Source organism: Mauremys reevesii, linkage group 1, assembly GCF_016161935.1.
Source record: "Mauremys reevesii isolate NIE-2019 linkage group 1, ASM1616193v1, whole genome shotgun sequence".
NCBI lineage: Eukaryota > Metazoa > Chordata > Testudines > Geoemydidae > Mauremys > Mauremys reevesii.
This window is the reverse complement of record NC_052623.1, coordinates 353,911,078-353,928,222: the sequence shown is the minus strand read 5'-3', so window position 1 is coordinate 353,928,222 and position 17,145 is coordinate 353,911,078. Positions and strand designations below refer to the sequence as shown.

Sequence of the window (17,145 nt, the reverse complement as noted above, 5' to 3'; positions counted from 1 at the left end):
ACTTCTTCCTACGCCTTCTCTGTAACCTCTACATGCCTCTCAACTTCCAGATAAAATAACTCTAAAGTATGTCATGATACAAGGGAGCTTTATGTAAAAGTCAGCACCTCCTACCCCCTTTCTCTGTGGGGAAAATCCAACTGTGCTTACAACCCAAAACACAGATAGCTACCAGCAACAGTCAAAAACGATATCTTCCAGTTCATTGGCTGCATTTATCCCTTGATTTCCATATACAAAAGGATGGCAAGGGAAGGGAGTGACATTATGTGTTTGAATTCATATAGGCAACAATTTCTTGGCAGCTGCTAGTGTACAAAACATCAGAAAAAAATGAAACCACAACATATCTTGAACTACTTTCAATAGGAGCTATGTACAAAAATATTAGGTCAAGCAGGAGAAAAAAAAACACTAAGAAATTAAAATATTTCAGACACTTTCTATTTTAGCATTGCTTTCATGTAGCCCCCTTTCCCCCAAAAAACAAAAACGCATGTCTAAATTCTCAAAAATGTAGTGTGTGATTCACTGCCACACTACTTCAGTTTACACCCGTTTGAGTCCACTGATTCTAGAATGTACGATTCCTGAGCAAGGAGGTATAGTTACAATAATATCACTTTCAGTGGAGCCAAAAATCTAGTTCAGCTCCCTGATACCAATAATAAAAGTAGTTTAAAACAAAAGATATAATGCTAACAAATATGTCGCCTTAGTTTCAAATTTTAGTTCAACTTCTCAGGGTGGTTTTTTTGTATGTTTGTTTGAACTTTAAAATGTAAAATTGATGTAAGCCTCTGAATTATGCATTTGATCAGCTATACAGTTGGGTGTGTAAATCAAGTTACGAATATCAGCGGCCCTAATCATCTAGATTTGCTTGTACTATTTTGCTTTATAGTGAACAAAATGTCATAAAAGTTCATTTGTATGTTTCTTTTTAAGAAACTGCTTGCAGTTCATTATAACAAGTCAGATATTTTCCCCTCTGTACTTAAATCTTACCTTTTGCTGGATCACCTAGCGTGGTAAGGGATCTGGTGTTTATACGAAGTCCACTCTGACACACTGCTTTTGCCTTCAAAATAAGTTAGAGCCTCATTTATTTATTTTAAAGATAAGATATATAGCTATCCTGTCACTATTACAACACTTAGCAAACATACTAAGGGGGAGGGATAGCTCAGTGGTTTGAGCATTGCCCTACTCAACCCAGGGTTATGAGTTCAATCCTTGCAGGGGCCACTTAGGGATATAGGGCAAAAATCAGTACTTGGTCCTGCTAGTGAAGGCAGAGGGCTGGACTTGATGACCTTTCAAGATCCCTTCTAGGAGATTGGTATATCTCCTATTATTATACCTTCAGTTAATAAATGTATTTAAGTATTGCAAAAAAGTTAATTATTTTCACATCCACAAGACACTTATGATCGGAATATAATTACGGACAGATCCAATGTTCATTGAAGTCAGGGGAAAGATGGCCCTAAATGCTGAGAGCCATTTATCAGGTCTGGCTATGACATTTAATGAACATTTTATATTCATGCAACACACAATGCTTTGGAAGTTTTTGGAAAATTCCACCCCCTCAGAAATGTCTTGGCAGACAGATGGCTGACGTCTTGCACTTTCTTAATCTTCTAGCACTTTACTTCCACAACCTACAGAGTTTCTTCAAAAGGATGCTTGTAAACTCCTGTTTTCTGTCACTGAGGTTCTTTTTCATTCTAAATGCATCTGAGCTGTTTTGCTCATGTCTAAACTAGACTGTAAATTCACTGGGGGAGGGAAAATGCCTTTCCCTCTGTTTGCACAGTCTGTCAGCACTCAAACAATAGCAACAACAATAGAGTTTTTTAAAAAGATCAGGAGTCACTGTCAGATCCTTTTTATCAGATAAATTCTCCTCTGGGTTATTTATCCAGCAATGATCCCAATGAAGAGGCAGTGCAGATTACAAAGAGAAACTAAACCATTTAAGAATAATTCTGATGGACTTCCCTGGGGAGGAGCCTCATTGAAAATGAAAGTACTCAGAGATGCAGCATCTCAATATGTTATGCTGAACCACTTTTCCACGTTACCTCTCTTTCACTATCAAACAGAAGAAATGCATAGGTCTCGTCAAGTTCCTCCTTGGTATAGCCACTCGCTTCCTTTTCTTGGCTAAAAGTTTTGTACTGTAGGAGACACAAAAAGGCTGCTTCTTTTATATATTCCAAGTACTAGACCCATATTAATATTGTGACACGGGGAATATTATGCATTTATATAGCACATTTCATTTAAAGATCTTAAAGTGCTTTACAAACATTAACTAAAGGTAACCAAAATGCTTTTTTCTTTAATTTCAGAAAGCATTTAAGGTCTTACAGTCTTGAAAGCATACATACTTAATATGTAAGCAATGCAAGGAAACATCTACCTGCACTGTTTAGATGCTAGTAAGATAAACAACTGCTGGTGCAGGGGAAACACAGATCATGAAACACCTAAAAAGCCTTTCAACACAAGTATTTATAGACTCAAAGACTTTAAGGCCAAAAGGGACCATCATGATCATCTAGTCTGACCTCCTGTCCCTGTACACTGAAGGCCAGAGAACTTTGCCCACCCGTCCCTGTAATAGACCCATAACCTCTGATTGAAGTTACTGAAGTCATCAAATCATGATTTAAAGACTTCCAGTTACAGAGAATCCACCATTTACACTATTTTAAACCTGCAAGTGACCCAAGCCCCATGCTGCAGAGGAAGGTAAACAGCTCCCATTGGCCCGGAGCAGCGATCAGCTGGACCTGCGGATGGGACAGGTACACAAACTGGCCCAGCCCGCCAGGGGCTTTCCCTACACAAGCGGCGACCCCTATTTGAGAAACCCTGCTCTACAGCGCAGCTGTGCCAGTGTAATGCAGTGTGACAGCGTCAGAGCGGCCTAAGCCTGATTTGGCAATCGTCCCCATGCGAGTCCAGTTGAGGAGATCATTGGCTAAGAATAGGATGTTTAACCAGTTAACAAGGCGATTCAGCTCCTCAGCTGAGGACAGTTAAAAGAGAGACAGGAAGAGGAAAGAGCAGGGAGGAGTAGACAGGAAGGAAGGGCCAGTGAAACCCAGGATCTCAGGGAGGTGAGAGCTCTTCCTTCCCACCTTCCCTGCCATCACCCCCGCCCCCTCCCGCCTAGAGGGAATGTAAAAGTTTTATGTTGTTGGAGGAACAAGGACTTGTCTACCGTAAATTAAGCACTTGGTGTTGAACTTGCCACTGGCCTACATGAGGACTGCTTGCAGAGAGGAATCCAGGGTGAGGGAACCCTGCCCCGGGATATGTTGACTAAGATTTCAGCTCTATTTTTAGTTAATGACAACAGAAGCACTGGTTCCTGGGGGCTCGGAGAAAAGAGTCATCTGCAGTCTTCAAATAATACAGCCTCAAGCACAATACAAATGAAGATGGTACTGGAAAGCCAGGGCCAGGATAAAAGGAGAGACATCCTGATTTAACTTGGGGCTCAAGGCAGCGTGAAGCGGCTCATGCTCCACCCGAAAAGCCCTAGAGCATAAGCAGCAAGCATCGCATTAGCATTTCAACCGGTCCTGACGGCCCCCCATGACTTTGCAGAGGAGGCCCTGCAGCTGCAGGTTTTGCAGCCTTTATTCCACAGTCAAAGGAAGGAGCGGGGTGCGGAGCAGAAGGGTCAAGAAGAGAAAAGAAAGAAAATGCTCGACTCATTCAGGAATTGTAAATTGGGCAAAGGTAACAATGGGATGTATAAATTAACTGAACTCTGGAAACCAAAGAATCAAACATCTGCCATAAATGGCAGGCACAAAAAAACAATGGAACATAACAGAACCCTGGAAGACACAGAAGGAATTCCCTCCCTTGCAAAACCTTTAACTAAACCCCTCGCCCACAAAACATACCTCCTTTAAAAAGACATCATTTTTCACCAAAGTCACTCGACTGTACTGAAAGCCATTCCGAGATGTGGAATCCAAATATGAGTTATGCAGCACCGAAACTGCTGTCTGGTAAAGGGAAGTTGAATCCACTGGCATTTGGTGAAAAGCTGTAAGTAAAACAATAAAAGAAGTGAAAATATTCATGAAGACAGTGTGTGTACACCGATCACCACAAGAGTCTCTTCTGATTTTGGTAGCAGCTGAGCAAAACAATAACAGACATTGCTAAACGTATTGACAATTCAACAAACCCTGACATTAAATTACAATGAAAAATGAAAAATAAAATTGAGTACATGGGGAAGTGAGGTCTCAACTCATTTCCCTGGTACATGCAACTCAGTTCTATGTAGGACTTGTATATCAATCTCTCTGTAGTTTCTACTGAATTGGGAAGTCTCTTGGTGCAACTACCCTCAAATTCATGCAAACTACAATACTTTAGAGCTGCAGTTTAAACTTATATCAGACAGGAAGAATATGAGTTCACTGTTCTCCTTTAGCTTCATTAATAAGCTCTAATAACTACTGAGTTCAGTCCCCACACTTTTCTCACAGGACCCCTTCTCTCAATCCTCTCTAAAGAGACATGAAGCTGAGGAAGACTTATTTTATTCCGAACAGGCACACCTTCAAATTCCTTTTCATAGCCCTGTTTTGTTTTTGTCTTTTTGCAAATTATATAAATGCAAAACCAAAGAGAATAACATTTAAATAATAAGGACAAATGAGACCTTACAGCAAATTATGTTTGTGATTCCTAATAATGCCAGATTTGATCATAATGTTACAAATAGTATCTTAGATCTGTTGTCCCTCTGCTGAGAAGTAGCGGGTGTTGGGACCTTGGGGGTCGGCTTTGTCTCGGAGGAGAAATCAATGATGTGGAGTCAGGGTATTTTCTCTATGTAACTTGTTTATTTACACTATATATACTGGTCATTGAACAAAGGTCACTAACCACATGCAGGCAATCCCAATCCCTCTTTAAGAAATCTCAGGCCAAACACCAATGTTGATTCCCAGGAAGCCACCCTTCAGCAGTAAGAATTAATTCTAGTTAGAGAGAATGATTAAAGCAGAAAAACTCATTGTTTACCACAGCTCCCGCAAAAGAGCTGTGGTAAACAGCCAGTCACAAAACTAACATTAATACAGTGTTTCTTCAGACCGTATACTGCTCACAAGCTAAGAAAAGGCCATTGCAAACCCATGTGTAACAGTAGCAACTGGTGATTCATGCCATAACAGATCCCAAACTTTACAAACTATATGTAAATATATTTGACTAGGAAAAAACAGTGTTTTACTATAGAACTATAGTTGCTAAAGTCCATTCAGAGAAAACACAAACACTTATATAGGAAAACCTGAATTAAGATTCTTAGACTTTAGAAATCTTTATTACTGGTGAGGGTGCACAAGCAGGAAGCTTCAGTTCACAGGTTTAGTTTGCAGTACAGACAAATTAGAAAAGATGTTTTTGTAACCCTGTGAACTTAAAATAGAACATGAGCTTGAAGTCACTGAAAGACAATAAATATGGAAGCTCACAGTGCCATTTTGGGAGTAATTTTTCAGTGTATAGTGGTGCTTTAAGAAAGATACCAGGAGATCTGTAAAGACAAGGGGTTAGATCTCACGTGAAAAGTATTATCTTCATCATAGCTAAGACTAAGTAAGAGATAATTAGTCTCTGTCACACCACATTTTTCACTTTTATGATCTTTTTTCTTTTTTGCCTCTTTGCAATAAAAAACATCCCTAGTCCTCAAATCCCATTATCCCTGTCAATTACTCAGATCCAAGAAGCTCTAACATAAGGAAAATAACAGCCCAACGCTCCCAAACTGGCAAGCTTTTAATTTATTTGTCTATAGCCTCCGAGTTATTTGATTTTGCATTTCTGCAGCATATGATTTACAACAATAAAAGGGAGATAAACTCTAGCTTTGTGAGTCAAATGAAAGGTATGAAGAAAGGCAATTATATCAGTAGAAAACCAGAGTTAAATCATTGTTGTAATAAATGCATTTAGAGGACAGACAAGAATGGACATCAGGTGTATAATTATGGAAATTAATTATTCAAAACTGCCTTTTTCTCTTTTAACCTTCCTGTGGGAAGGTTACCTCTTTTTTCCCTGCTCACATTCACCCTTTATCTATCCTGCATTGCACTAATCACTCTGTCGGGATTATTATTTAAAAGTAGAAGTAAAAAAGTAAGAAGCAGAACTATTTTTCCTAAACACACAAAGATGAAAAATATTAAATGTATTTTCTCTTATTGACCCTAATGATGATAAAGAGCAATATATTAATTTGTTTTTTTCCTGCCCCCTCTTTATTTTGCTTTGTCTATAGCTTTTCCTCTCACATCTTGAAGATATTAAAAAGATAACATGGGAGGTCAGACTTACTCCTGTAAATCAGATGCGGTAATTTTATTCTACCTATATAAAATTTCTCGACGGTTGCAGTTGAAATACACTAGCTTTCTTCCCTTCCTGTCCCAAATTTTATGACAGTGCTGCTGTACGCTTTTACATTCCACCTCAGTGATGGCTGAATTTCATTGGTGAAGGAAGTAATAAAGGCCCAATCCTTCAAATACGTAAGCTCGTGAAATCACTTTACTCACACAGGCAGTCCCTGTGATTTTAATGGGGCCGAGACACAAAACAAGATGAAACTGGCTAGAGACTCAAAGAGTAACAAGAAAATATTCTACAAATACATTAGAAGCAAGAGGAAGACCAAGGAAAGGTTAGGCCCATTACTCAATGAGAGGCAGAAAACAATAAGAGAGGAGGAGGGATAGCTCAGTGGTTTGAGCATAGCCCTACTAAACCCAGGGTTACGAGTTCAATCTTTGAGGGGGGCCATTTAGGGATATGGGGCAAAAATCTGTTGGACAATTTAATTGGGGATTGATCCTGCTTTGCCCAGGAGGTTGGACTAGATGAGGTCCCTTCCAGATAATGGAGCAAATAATTAAGCTATCAATTTGAAGAAACCTAGAAGGTGATAAGTAACAGTCAGCATGGATTTATCAAGAGCAAATAATGTCCAACCAACCTAATAGCTTTCTTTGACAGAGTAACAAGGCTTGTGGATGGGGAGAAGTGGTAGATGTGGTATACCTTGAGTTTAGTAAGGCTTTTGATACTGTCTCACATGACTTTCTCATAAACAAACTAGGGAAATACAACCTATATGGAGCTACTATAAGATGGGTGCATAACTGGTTGGAAAACTGTTCCCAGAGATTAGTTATCAGTGGTTCACAGTCAAGCTGGAAGGGCATATCGAGTGGGGTCCTGCAGGGATCAGTTCTGGGTCTGGTTCTGTTCAATATCTTCAGCAATGATTTAGATAATGGCATAGAAAGTACAGTTATAAAGTTTGCAAATGAAACCATGCTGGAAGGAGTTGCAAGTACTTTGAAGGATAGAATTAAAATTCAAAATAATCTGGACAAACTGAAGAAATGGTCTGAAGTAAATAGGATGAAATTCAATAAGCACAAATTCAAATAACTCCACTTAGGAAGGAACAATCAGTTGCACACATACAAAATGGGAAATGACTGCCTAGGAAAGAGTACTGAGGAAAGGGATCTGGGGGTTATAGTGGATCACAAGCTAAATATGAGTCAATAGTGTAACACTTTTGCAAAAAGTGCAACCATTCTGGGATGTATTAGCAGGATTGTTGTAAGCAAAACATGAGAAGTGATTCTTCTGCTCTACTCTGCGCTGATTAGGCCTCAGCTGGAGTTTTGTGTCCAGTTCTGGGCACCACATTTGAGGAAAGATGTGGACAAATTGGAGAAAGTCCAGAGGAGAGCAACAAAAATGATTCAAGGTCTAGAGAACATGACCTATGAAGGAAGATTGAAAAATTTGGGTTTTTTAGTCTGGAGACGAGAAGACTGAGAGGGGACATGATAACAGTTTTCAAGTCCATAAACAGTTGTTACAAGGAAGAAGGAGACAAATTGTTCTCCTTAACCTCTGAGGATAGGACAAGAAGCAATTTGCTTAAATTGCAGCAAGGGCCGTTTAGGTTGGACATTAGGGAAAGCTTCTTGACTGTCAGGGTGGTTAAGCACTGGAATAAATTGCCTAGGGAGGTTGTGGAATCTCCATCATTGGAGATTTTTAAGAGTAGGTTAGATAAACACTTGTCAGGGATAGTCCAGTTAATACTTAGTCCAGCCGCGAGTGCAAGTGACTGGACTAGATGACCTCTCGAGGTCCCTTCCAGTCCTATGATTCTACTCACAAGAGTCACTCACCCATGCGTTTGTAAGATTGGGGTGTTGGGGCTTCAGTGAGACTCCACACGGGTCTAAGAGTCTGCTTGCATGGATCCAATTACAGTATTGGGACCTGTGTTTGTCTAATGCCTTGGGATCCTTTGGAATAGAAAGCACTATTAAAGTGTCAGATACTCATGTATTATTGGCTGAGGGAAGCTAGGCCTGACACTCAACTCGATGGCACTTCTCTGTCTGCCTGTAAAGCAATCTCTTTTGAATGCCACATTTTGTAATTATATTTCTCGCTTTTTCTCTAATTCTCATTTAAACACTTTTGATTTACACCTGGTTTCAGGACCAGCAGTAGCCACTTGCAGGAAGCTCCTATAATTCTCAGAACCTAATCAACAGAGGTGGTGGGCATTAAAGGGGGGGTGGTTGGCATAAGCCTACGGAACTCAATACTGAAATTCACAGGGGGAAATGCAGCTGTTTGTATTTCACCACAAGTCTAGTGAAGATAAACCCATTAGGGGTGAGAAGCCTTGTACCGCGCTTTGCAAGAGATGGGGGCTCAACTGGGCCCACAGACCCCATAAAGTGTTTGGGGGCAGTGGAAGAGAATTTGAGGGGTAACAGTCAGCTGAGGGGTTAATCTTCAGGAATGTGGCTTTCTAAATGGTCTCCCACAATGCTCAACCCCAAACTCCAATGGGACTCTGTGCTTTCCCATGTTGGATCTGTGGGGTAGGAGTGTGTGTGCACTCTACTCCCTACTGGACTTTCTCTCTGGTGTGTGTGTGTGTGGAAAAAGGGGCAAGTGGGAGAGGTTTAGCTCTATCCTCTGAGCACCTGCGTAGGTCCAGCTCTCTCAAACTAAACAAGGCACAGAAATGCCACAAAGCCATAAAAGTTCTAGCCGCAGAGCAGATCTGTGCTCTCCTCCCCCTTCCTTCTGCTAGGGTGGTCCCCAGCTCTGCCACAACCTTCTGGAGCGACATAGGCCAAGCGAAAGTCAACCCGGGCCTCAGTTTCCCATCTGTAAAACAGGGCAGAGGCAGGGTTGGGACTGTGTATGAAAGAAGACTGGGAAGATGGCTTCCAATGCCAATTAATTGGGAAGATGTCTGTTTGGGGCTGGGGACTGGGCGTAGGGGTTCATCGGACAAGGTGGGGGTGGGGGAAATAAATTGAGGGAACAAGGTCTGAAAGGGGGCTTGGAAAGATACGTATGTGGGGCAGGGTGGGCAAAAGAAGAAGGGTGTGGGAGGTAGTTGGGGTGGGGGAGAGAGATAGGGTCCTAGGGTGGGAGAGGCTGGGGACAGAGTGTGGAGGGGAGATGGAGGGCTATGGTTGTGGGGCGGGGCTGGGGACTGGGAGTGGGGCACATGGGGGGTATAGCAGGGTGAACCCCTGCTCTGGCCCTGAAGGGGTTAAAAACAGCCCTGGGAAGGGGCCGAGGCTTGAGAAGACAGCCTTTAGGCTGGGCTGATTGGGGAAGTGGCTGCAGCTGGGACCACGCCCCAAACTGAGCCAAGGGCCTTATAAGAAGGCCAGGGAAGTCAGATAGTCTCTCTCTACCTTTAGAGAGAGAAGGGCCTGGCTGCAGGGAGCTAGACCGGGTACCTGAGTGGAGCAGGCTGGGGAAAGGCAGAGGAGCTGGGGAGCTCCAGCCTGGAAAGCCCCAGGCTGCAGCCTAGCAGTGGGCCAATAGGTACTAGGGGTTGCAGAGGGCAGCCTAGGGGTAGGCCAAAGCAGCAGATCCAAACCCTCCTTGCCAGTGATGAGTAGGCTGATACTGCAGTCTGCCCCAGGGTGCAGGGGCTAGACAATGACTGGCAGTAGCCATATACTGAGGCAAGGTGGGGATAGAGGGTGGGGGTTCCCTGAGGAGGGGAAACCCAGAGAGAAAGGGGTTACTGCTAGGGGGCAGCACCCCATGTAAAAGGGCACCGGGTCCAGGGAGGGACACGGGGGGCCAGAGGACAGGCAGATCACCAGCCTGCAGAGGGCGCTCCAGTGCTGGAACAGAGCTAATTCCTGGAATCACCAGCAGGAGGCGCCGCAGGAGTGAGTCCAACCCCTCTACACGTGGTGGAGAATGCGGGCATAGCGGTCCGCCCCGATACAAGGGGCCAGGGCAAGGACTGTGGGACTATTGCCTGAACTTTGAGATGGTGGAGAAAATGAAGATGGACTATTATTGGAGAGCCTGTGTGGCCCGGCTTGCTGAGCAGCAAGCACGGCTGCTTCAGCTGCTGCGGGGGCGGGCACATGGACCTCAATGGGGGCCGGGCACCTTGGGCTGGAGGCCAGTGCCGAGGCCTAAAGACTGTTTTGCCTGTGGGCGACGGGGACACTGGAGAAGGGTGTGCCCCTACTGGGTTGGGGCAGAGAGGCCCCCTGTGAAGTTAACAGGGGGGCTCCAAACTTGTTGGGCTTGTGGGGAGCGGGGACACCTAAAGAGGGAGTGCCCTCATAGAGCTCCCAAGTCCCGGGCCAGCCCAGAAGGAAGGGCTAGGGCCCAAACAAGCAGAACTAGGGCCGTGGCAGGGGGAAGGCGCCAAGGGTGCTTCCACTGCCACACCAAGGGCCACATAAAGAGGCATTGCCCCCTGAGACAGAAAGGGGGAGTGCCTGAAACCAAGGCTCGGTCTGGGACTAGCCGCCAGGAAGGGGTAGTCCAGACTGAGGCCCCTAAAGACAAAGGGGTTGGGGCAGAGTGGCCTCACCTTAAACAGGGAACCCACATAAGGGCCAAGAGGGCCGAGGTGGGAACCCAAACTGATGTGGGAACCCACATAGGACCAGGGAGGTCTATGGTGGGGACCCAGACAATAGAGGAAACAAGCAGGCTGCTCCAAACACTGGAGAGCCTGCAGCAGAAAAGGGATGTCCTGAGGGCCCAGTTGAGGAGAAAACTGGGCCGGAAGGACAAACACTCCCGCCCACCCCCCGGTGGAGGGGTTCTTGAGGTGGGGGGGGGGTAGCAGGGTGAACCCCTGCTCCGGCCCTGAAGGGGTTAAAAACAGCCCTGGGAAGGGGCCGAGGCTTGAGAAGACAGCCACGTGCTGTTCCAGTGCTGGAACAGAGCTAATTCCTGGAATCACCAGCAGGAGGCGCCGCAGGGGTGAGTCCAACCCTTCTACACGGGGCTAAGTGGTTTGGGTGTGGAGGCATGGGGACTAGGGGGTTTGGGGTAGGGTTGAAAGATGGGGTGAGGGAAGATAGAATGGATGAGGTAGGGTTGGGGGCACGAGGGGGCTGAGTTTGGGGGAGATGGAGGCTAGGAGGGTTGGGAGTAGGGTCGAGGGGCTCGGGACTGAGTGTGTGGGTGGAGCTGGGGATTTAGGGGTAGGGCTGAGGGGGCAGGGGGCATTGAGGGAGGCTGGTTGCGAGGGCACTGAAGGAAGGAGAAGGGTGAGACCGGAGGTGATGAGGCAGTGGGGCAGGTGGTTTCCCCTTCCCCTCAACTGTGGGCTTGGCTGACTCCCAGGAGGCTGGTTCCTCTCCCACTCAGGCCCAGCCGAGGGTGGTTACCTCTCTCCGAGTAGCCTGGCCTGTCTGAGGGCAGCAATCCCAAGTGAGCAGGTGACACCGGCGAAGCTAAGTGCTGGAAGAGGGGCCAGCGATGCATGCCCCTAGCGACGGAGACTTGGCTGGAGCGGGACTGGCTGGACGGGGGCGGTGATCTGGGGGGCACTTTGGGAGGAAGGGGGAAATTTTTACGGGGGGATGGGATTTGGGGGCAGTGGGGCAGTTTCCAGGAGGTGGAGCCAGTTTCCACAGGGAAGGGATCGGGAGGGGGGCCATGCCAGCATCACCCCATGGTGTAGGCACAGCCTACACCGTTGGAAGAGGTTTTCCGTTGCTATAGGAACACCTTCTCCCCAGTGACGGTAGCGTTCTTCTGTTGACCTAGCTGCATCTACTGGGGGTGGGACTTAGGTCGGCATAGTTACAGCCCTCAGAAGTGGGGACTTTTCACACCCCTGACCACATACCTATGTCGACCTAAATATTAAGCATAGAGCAGGGCTAATAGTGTAAGATGCACTTATATATAATTGCAGCCACCCTGGGCAATTGTACTGCTTTAACTGTACCAGCCAAGAAGATTCACCCCCCTAACTGACAGTTATACAAAAGCAGTGTGTGGATCAGGCCTCAGACGCCGAGCGATGACATCAGGAGACTATTGGGTGTGTCCAACGAGTCCCTCAGTGCCCTAAGGGGAGGGATAGCTCAGTGGTTTTCAGAATTGGTATGCTAAACCCAGCATTGTGAGCTCAATCCTTGAGGGGGGGCCACTTAGGAATCTGCGGCAAAAATCAGTAGTTGGTCCTGGTAGTGAAGGCAGCGGGTGGGACTCCATGACCTTTCAGGGTCCTTTCCAGCTTTATGAGATATAGGCATATCTCCATATATTAAGGTCTGTGCCAACTCCCACTGAAGTCAGTGCTCATCTTTCTACTGACTTCAAAGGGGGCTGGATTGGGCCCTGCAAGTGGCTACAGCCTGGCGCTTGGCTTTTCTTTGAGAAACAGATCTTCTCCTAAGGTTCACCTTTGTGTACTGTCGTGTCTTCAGTCGGAGAAGGGGCTGATGGTAAGAGGATGAACTGCAGGCTTTACGCAGGTCTCGTCTCACCTCATTACACGACTGATAACAGCATCTGCCGTGAATGACTTTTCCTGGCTAACTTCAGAAACATAATTGGGTTAATCAGCTAAAAAACATCATTGGCCCCTTTATGGCTTTAAGATTCAATCCCCTCTTTCTTGCCCTACTTCCAAATAAAAACCTGCACATTTATTGGGATCCTCCCACCATTCTTCTGCAACACAATCTTTTAAGTAAAAAAAAAAAAGAGCCAGAGGAATGGTGAACTGACACCTCAGCCTGTCTCTCTCATGCAGAATTATTAATATATTCCTTCAGTAGTAAGTTTTCCCTGGTGTGCAAAACTAGCTTCACATTCTGCCTGGAGGAAAGGTAGCAGCATGCAGCTAATTCAAGCCTTTTAGTGATTTCCCATTTCGTGGCCAAATGTTACATCCAATGTGGGCTATTTGTGGCTTGGAAGACACAATTTGGCAGACAGCAGAACTCAAGTGAACAGTGAAGACACTGAGTTCAGACTCCACTGGCTTGTTTTAGCTGCAGAGTTAGCTCAGGTGATCAGCATCCAGGTTAGCTTAGTCCTGGTGTGAGCAGCTGCCCTGCAATGCCAGGGCTAGCTTTAGGGCAATTCTCCCAATTCCCAGAAATCGGGCCCCACGCCTAAGAGGGCCCCGCACCCTCCGCCGAAGTGCCGCCGGAAACAGCGGCAACCGATTGAGCTGCCGCCGAATTGCAGCAGCTATCTTTAGCAGCAGCTCAATCGCTGCCACTGTCTTTGGTGGCATTTTGGTGGCAGCTCTTTCAAATCAGGCCCTGCACATCCTAAAGCCGGCCCTGTGCAACGCCCTACCTGAGTGACTGCATCTGCACTGGTGCTGCGCTCCCCCCCCGACTTCTGGGGGCACATGCCACGGTTCTTTGTGCAGCAGTAAGCTGAGCTGCTCTTTCCCAGTGAATTGTGGGAGAATGTGTCCATCCTCCTGGGCACATGGGGGGAATTATGGGATGGCACTGGAGGACTGAGAACTCAAGTGGTTTAGCTTGTGTCTATACCACAAAGTGGGCGGGTTACCTGCCTAAGTAAAAACAGAATTCAGGCTCTAATCCACCCCCTGGCTGGGCCAGCTAGCCCTGGCTGAAAGCACCACGAAACTCAGGTGAGAGGCTTTTATGTGTGGAGGGGGAGGTGGCAACGCCCAGGTAAATGCCTTATGAACCACAAAAACCTATGGCAGATCTTGTCCTTAAACACATGAATGTTTAAATGATATGCTGCAATCACTACAAGCCTGTTGGTGGATTTATTCTTGAATCACTATTGCTTTAATAATCGTTTAAGGAATTTTGAATGATATTTTTCATTATTAAAAACCCTAAGCTACAAGTTTGCCACTGGGCCTTGTGTGTCCTTCTCGAAAGTCTCAATCCTGCAAATATTACCAGGCACGGGGTACTTATTACTGAGCGTAGCATCAGAGTTTGACCAGAGTGGCTGCATTAGTAAAGTTACTTGCATGTGTCAGTACTTGCAGCACTGAGAACCTTAGATCATACCTAGCTGGTCATCCTTATATATAAACTACGCAGCAGGTGAATGCCACACTGAGCCTAAAGAAAGATAATAGAGGGTCATAAACCTGTACAAGCAGGCGAATGCATTTTAAGGGCCCGATGGACTGAAATCAATGAGAATTTTAAGTGGCTGGCATCTTTCAGGATCAGGTTCAACAAGGCAACCTCACAAGAGCCTGGGAAGCTTTCTGAAATGTGACAGAAACAGAACATTTATAGTTTACTAGAAACAAGGAGTTATGTTACCTAAAGCATAAGATATTCAGTAAAAACTGGAGAAAATTTAAAAAGTTAGTATGTAGATATGTATCAGAGAAAACAATTACAGAAAATGCAACAAATCTGGAAATTCAGTAAAATTCTCAGATTCTCTTTAAGGCTAAAGGGGCACTTTCAACCATATTTAGGCCCAAATTTAGATTCTGCATTGAAAAAAAAGTTGCAAAACTTAAAAAATTGAAAGCTTTTAAAATTGTAATGGAAAGAGCTGTTTCAGCTTTAAGCATTCTCCTGTAGTGTCTGCATGTACTGAGAAGCTGAAAGTGAAACAGAGAAGAATAGAAACAAAAGTGAAACTGCCTATTTTCCACAATCTTAGCTGAGTATAAGAAGAGAAAGAAAAGTAACCGCATAAATGGTGAAAAGAAAATTAGATTTGTAAGGCTAATTGTTTTAGTAATCCCAGGCATTCAGTTATTATAAAATTGTACTGAGAGTCCCTTGAATTTTGCTGCGTATAAAATGAGTAGTCTTACATACCTGATTAAATCTTTTTAACTTTGAGTCTCTAGCTATATTCTGTATGGTACACATTCTGTAATTATCCTTTGCTATTTAAGGGCCAATCCTGGAACTCTACTCTACTCCACTCACCCACCTACTCCTACGGATATCTGTGGGGTTATTCACATGCCTAAAGTTACTCTGAGGCATCAAAGTTTGCAGGGCTGGTGCCTCCATTTATAAATATATTACATCTGTAAGGCATTGAGATACGTTAATAGGAAAGATGCTACTTTTTATCATCTGACTACGACAAAGTGTTCCTAATTAGTAAGATAATGTGCAATTCATTTAGGTCATTGCTCCAAGAGTAACAATACACGTAGAATTAACAGACTGTTACATGGTTAATTGTTATTATGGGTACTTGGAAATTGGCCACCAGAGGCTAACCCAGGACCTAGTCTACCAATCACTTCATGGATCAAGTGACATGTTATTACTTTTATAAAGCATATAGTGCAGTGTTTTGGAACAAACACTCACTGCACTGCAATGAATAGATGCTTAGAAATTAATTCCTTTGCTGTATGTCAGAATCTCTACCTATAGAACAAAACACTGTAATTACAGGGAAGGCAAATGATTTCAGCCTAGATTCATGTAGATATTGACTGTCTACTTCTAAGTACAGGTCTGCATGGTTAGATTCTTGCCAGGGACTCGGCAAATCACAGTATAGGAAAGACCATTAGAATTTTCTGAGTCTCAATATGCAGCTCAGTGGCACCAGAATGCTTCAGAGAGCAAGATGGATAAAGCTGCAAGCATCTCCGATAGCTAGGGCTCTTGCCTTGCCATACTCAGGCCCTCTTTTCCAAGGCAGGCAGGATTCATTTCAAGAAATTTGCTTGAGTGGTAAAGAGTCCCACCCTTACAAGAGTGAGACAGATTTTTGAGAGCAAAGTTCCTTTTACAATCTTGTTCCTTTCTGCAAATTGGACAATCCCACTGTCTCTCTTCTTTTCTCTACTGCTCCCCTTTGTCATCTCCTCCCTTGTTACCTGACCTATTCTCTCTCCCTTGGCCATTGCCCCTCCCCTCCTTCTCTCCCTGAGCTCTTCACTATGAGACACTGGCAACGGTTCTAGTATTTCAGGCACAGATAGCACTGAGTAGGGTTTAAAGTGCCTAGTGCTTCTAGTGATCAGAGCTGTAGGGCCAGGGGAATAAACATGACATAAGAGATCAAGGGTATACCTAGGAGACAGTCTTGCAGCTTGAGGTCAACCCTGGGGATGGGAGTACTTGCACAGCTATATGTTCTGATCCTGGAGCAAGGGCGTGCCTGAGTAATCACCCTTGCCTGTGAGATCAGCATTAATAATTTCTGGGAAAAGCCAGGCTAGTTGCAGCCACCTGGATGTTTTGAAGGAAAAGAAGAGGATTCCAACAGTCTTTTTATATTTCACATTTTCCTAGGTGTATGTGGCCTGATCCAACCTCCATTAAAGTATCAGGGTTAGAAGGTCATCTAGTCCAACCCCCTGCTCACAGTAGGACCAATCCCCAGACAGATTTTTGCCCTAAATGATCCCAAGGATTGAACTCATAACCCTGGGTTTAGTAGGCCAGTGCTCAAACCACCGAGCAACAGGAGTGTTTCCATTTACCTCATTGTGCCCTGAATCAGGCCCATGGGGAGGCACATTTTAAAAGACTATGTAATTATCACATTGGAGTGATTGTGGCATGAAGGTATCTCCTATTCTAAGATGGGGAAAAAAGCCTTAACGAGTCAGACCAGTGGTCCAGTATCCCATCTGACAACAACCGATAGCACTAGCCAGGGCCGGCTTTAGGACATGCGGGGCCCGATTCGAATACCTGGTGGCGGTCTGAGTCTTCGGCGGCGGGTCCTTCACTCGTTCCGGGTCTTCTGCGGCACTGAAGGACCCGCCGCTGAAGACCCGGACCGCCATTGGGTGAG

General features: G+C 45.0%; 1 protein-coding gene across 5 annotated transcripts in view; it reads right to left on the bottom strand.

Moving 5' to 3' along the window:
- TASOR2 (transcription activation suppressor family member 2) overlaps positions 1-17,145 on the bottom strand; it is a 72,257-nt gene that overhangs the window by 49,710 nt on the left and 5,402 nt on the right. For 4 of the 5 annotated variants that reach the window (XM_039519775.1, XM_039519780.1, XM_039519779.1 and 1 more), the window contains exons 2-4: positions 3,933-4,078; positions 2,091-2,186; positions 1,009-1,081 (exon numbers count right to left, since the gene is read on the bottom strand). In XM_039519775.1, the coding sequence (XP_039375709.1) occupies positions 1,009-1,081; positions 2,091-2,186; positions 3,933-4,078 (315 nt within the window). Of the gene's footprint in view, positions 1-1,008; positions 1,082-2,090; positions 2,187-3,932; positions 4,079-11,777; positions 12,101-17,145 lie in introns of those variants that run through there. The other variant, XM_039519778.1, reaches the window with a different exon arrangement.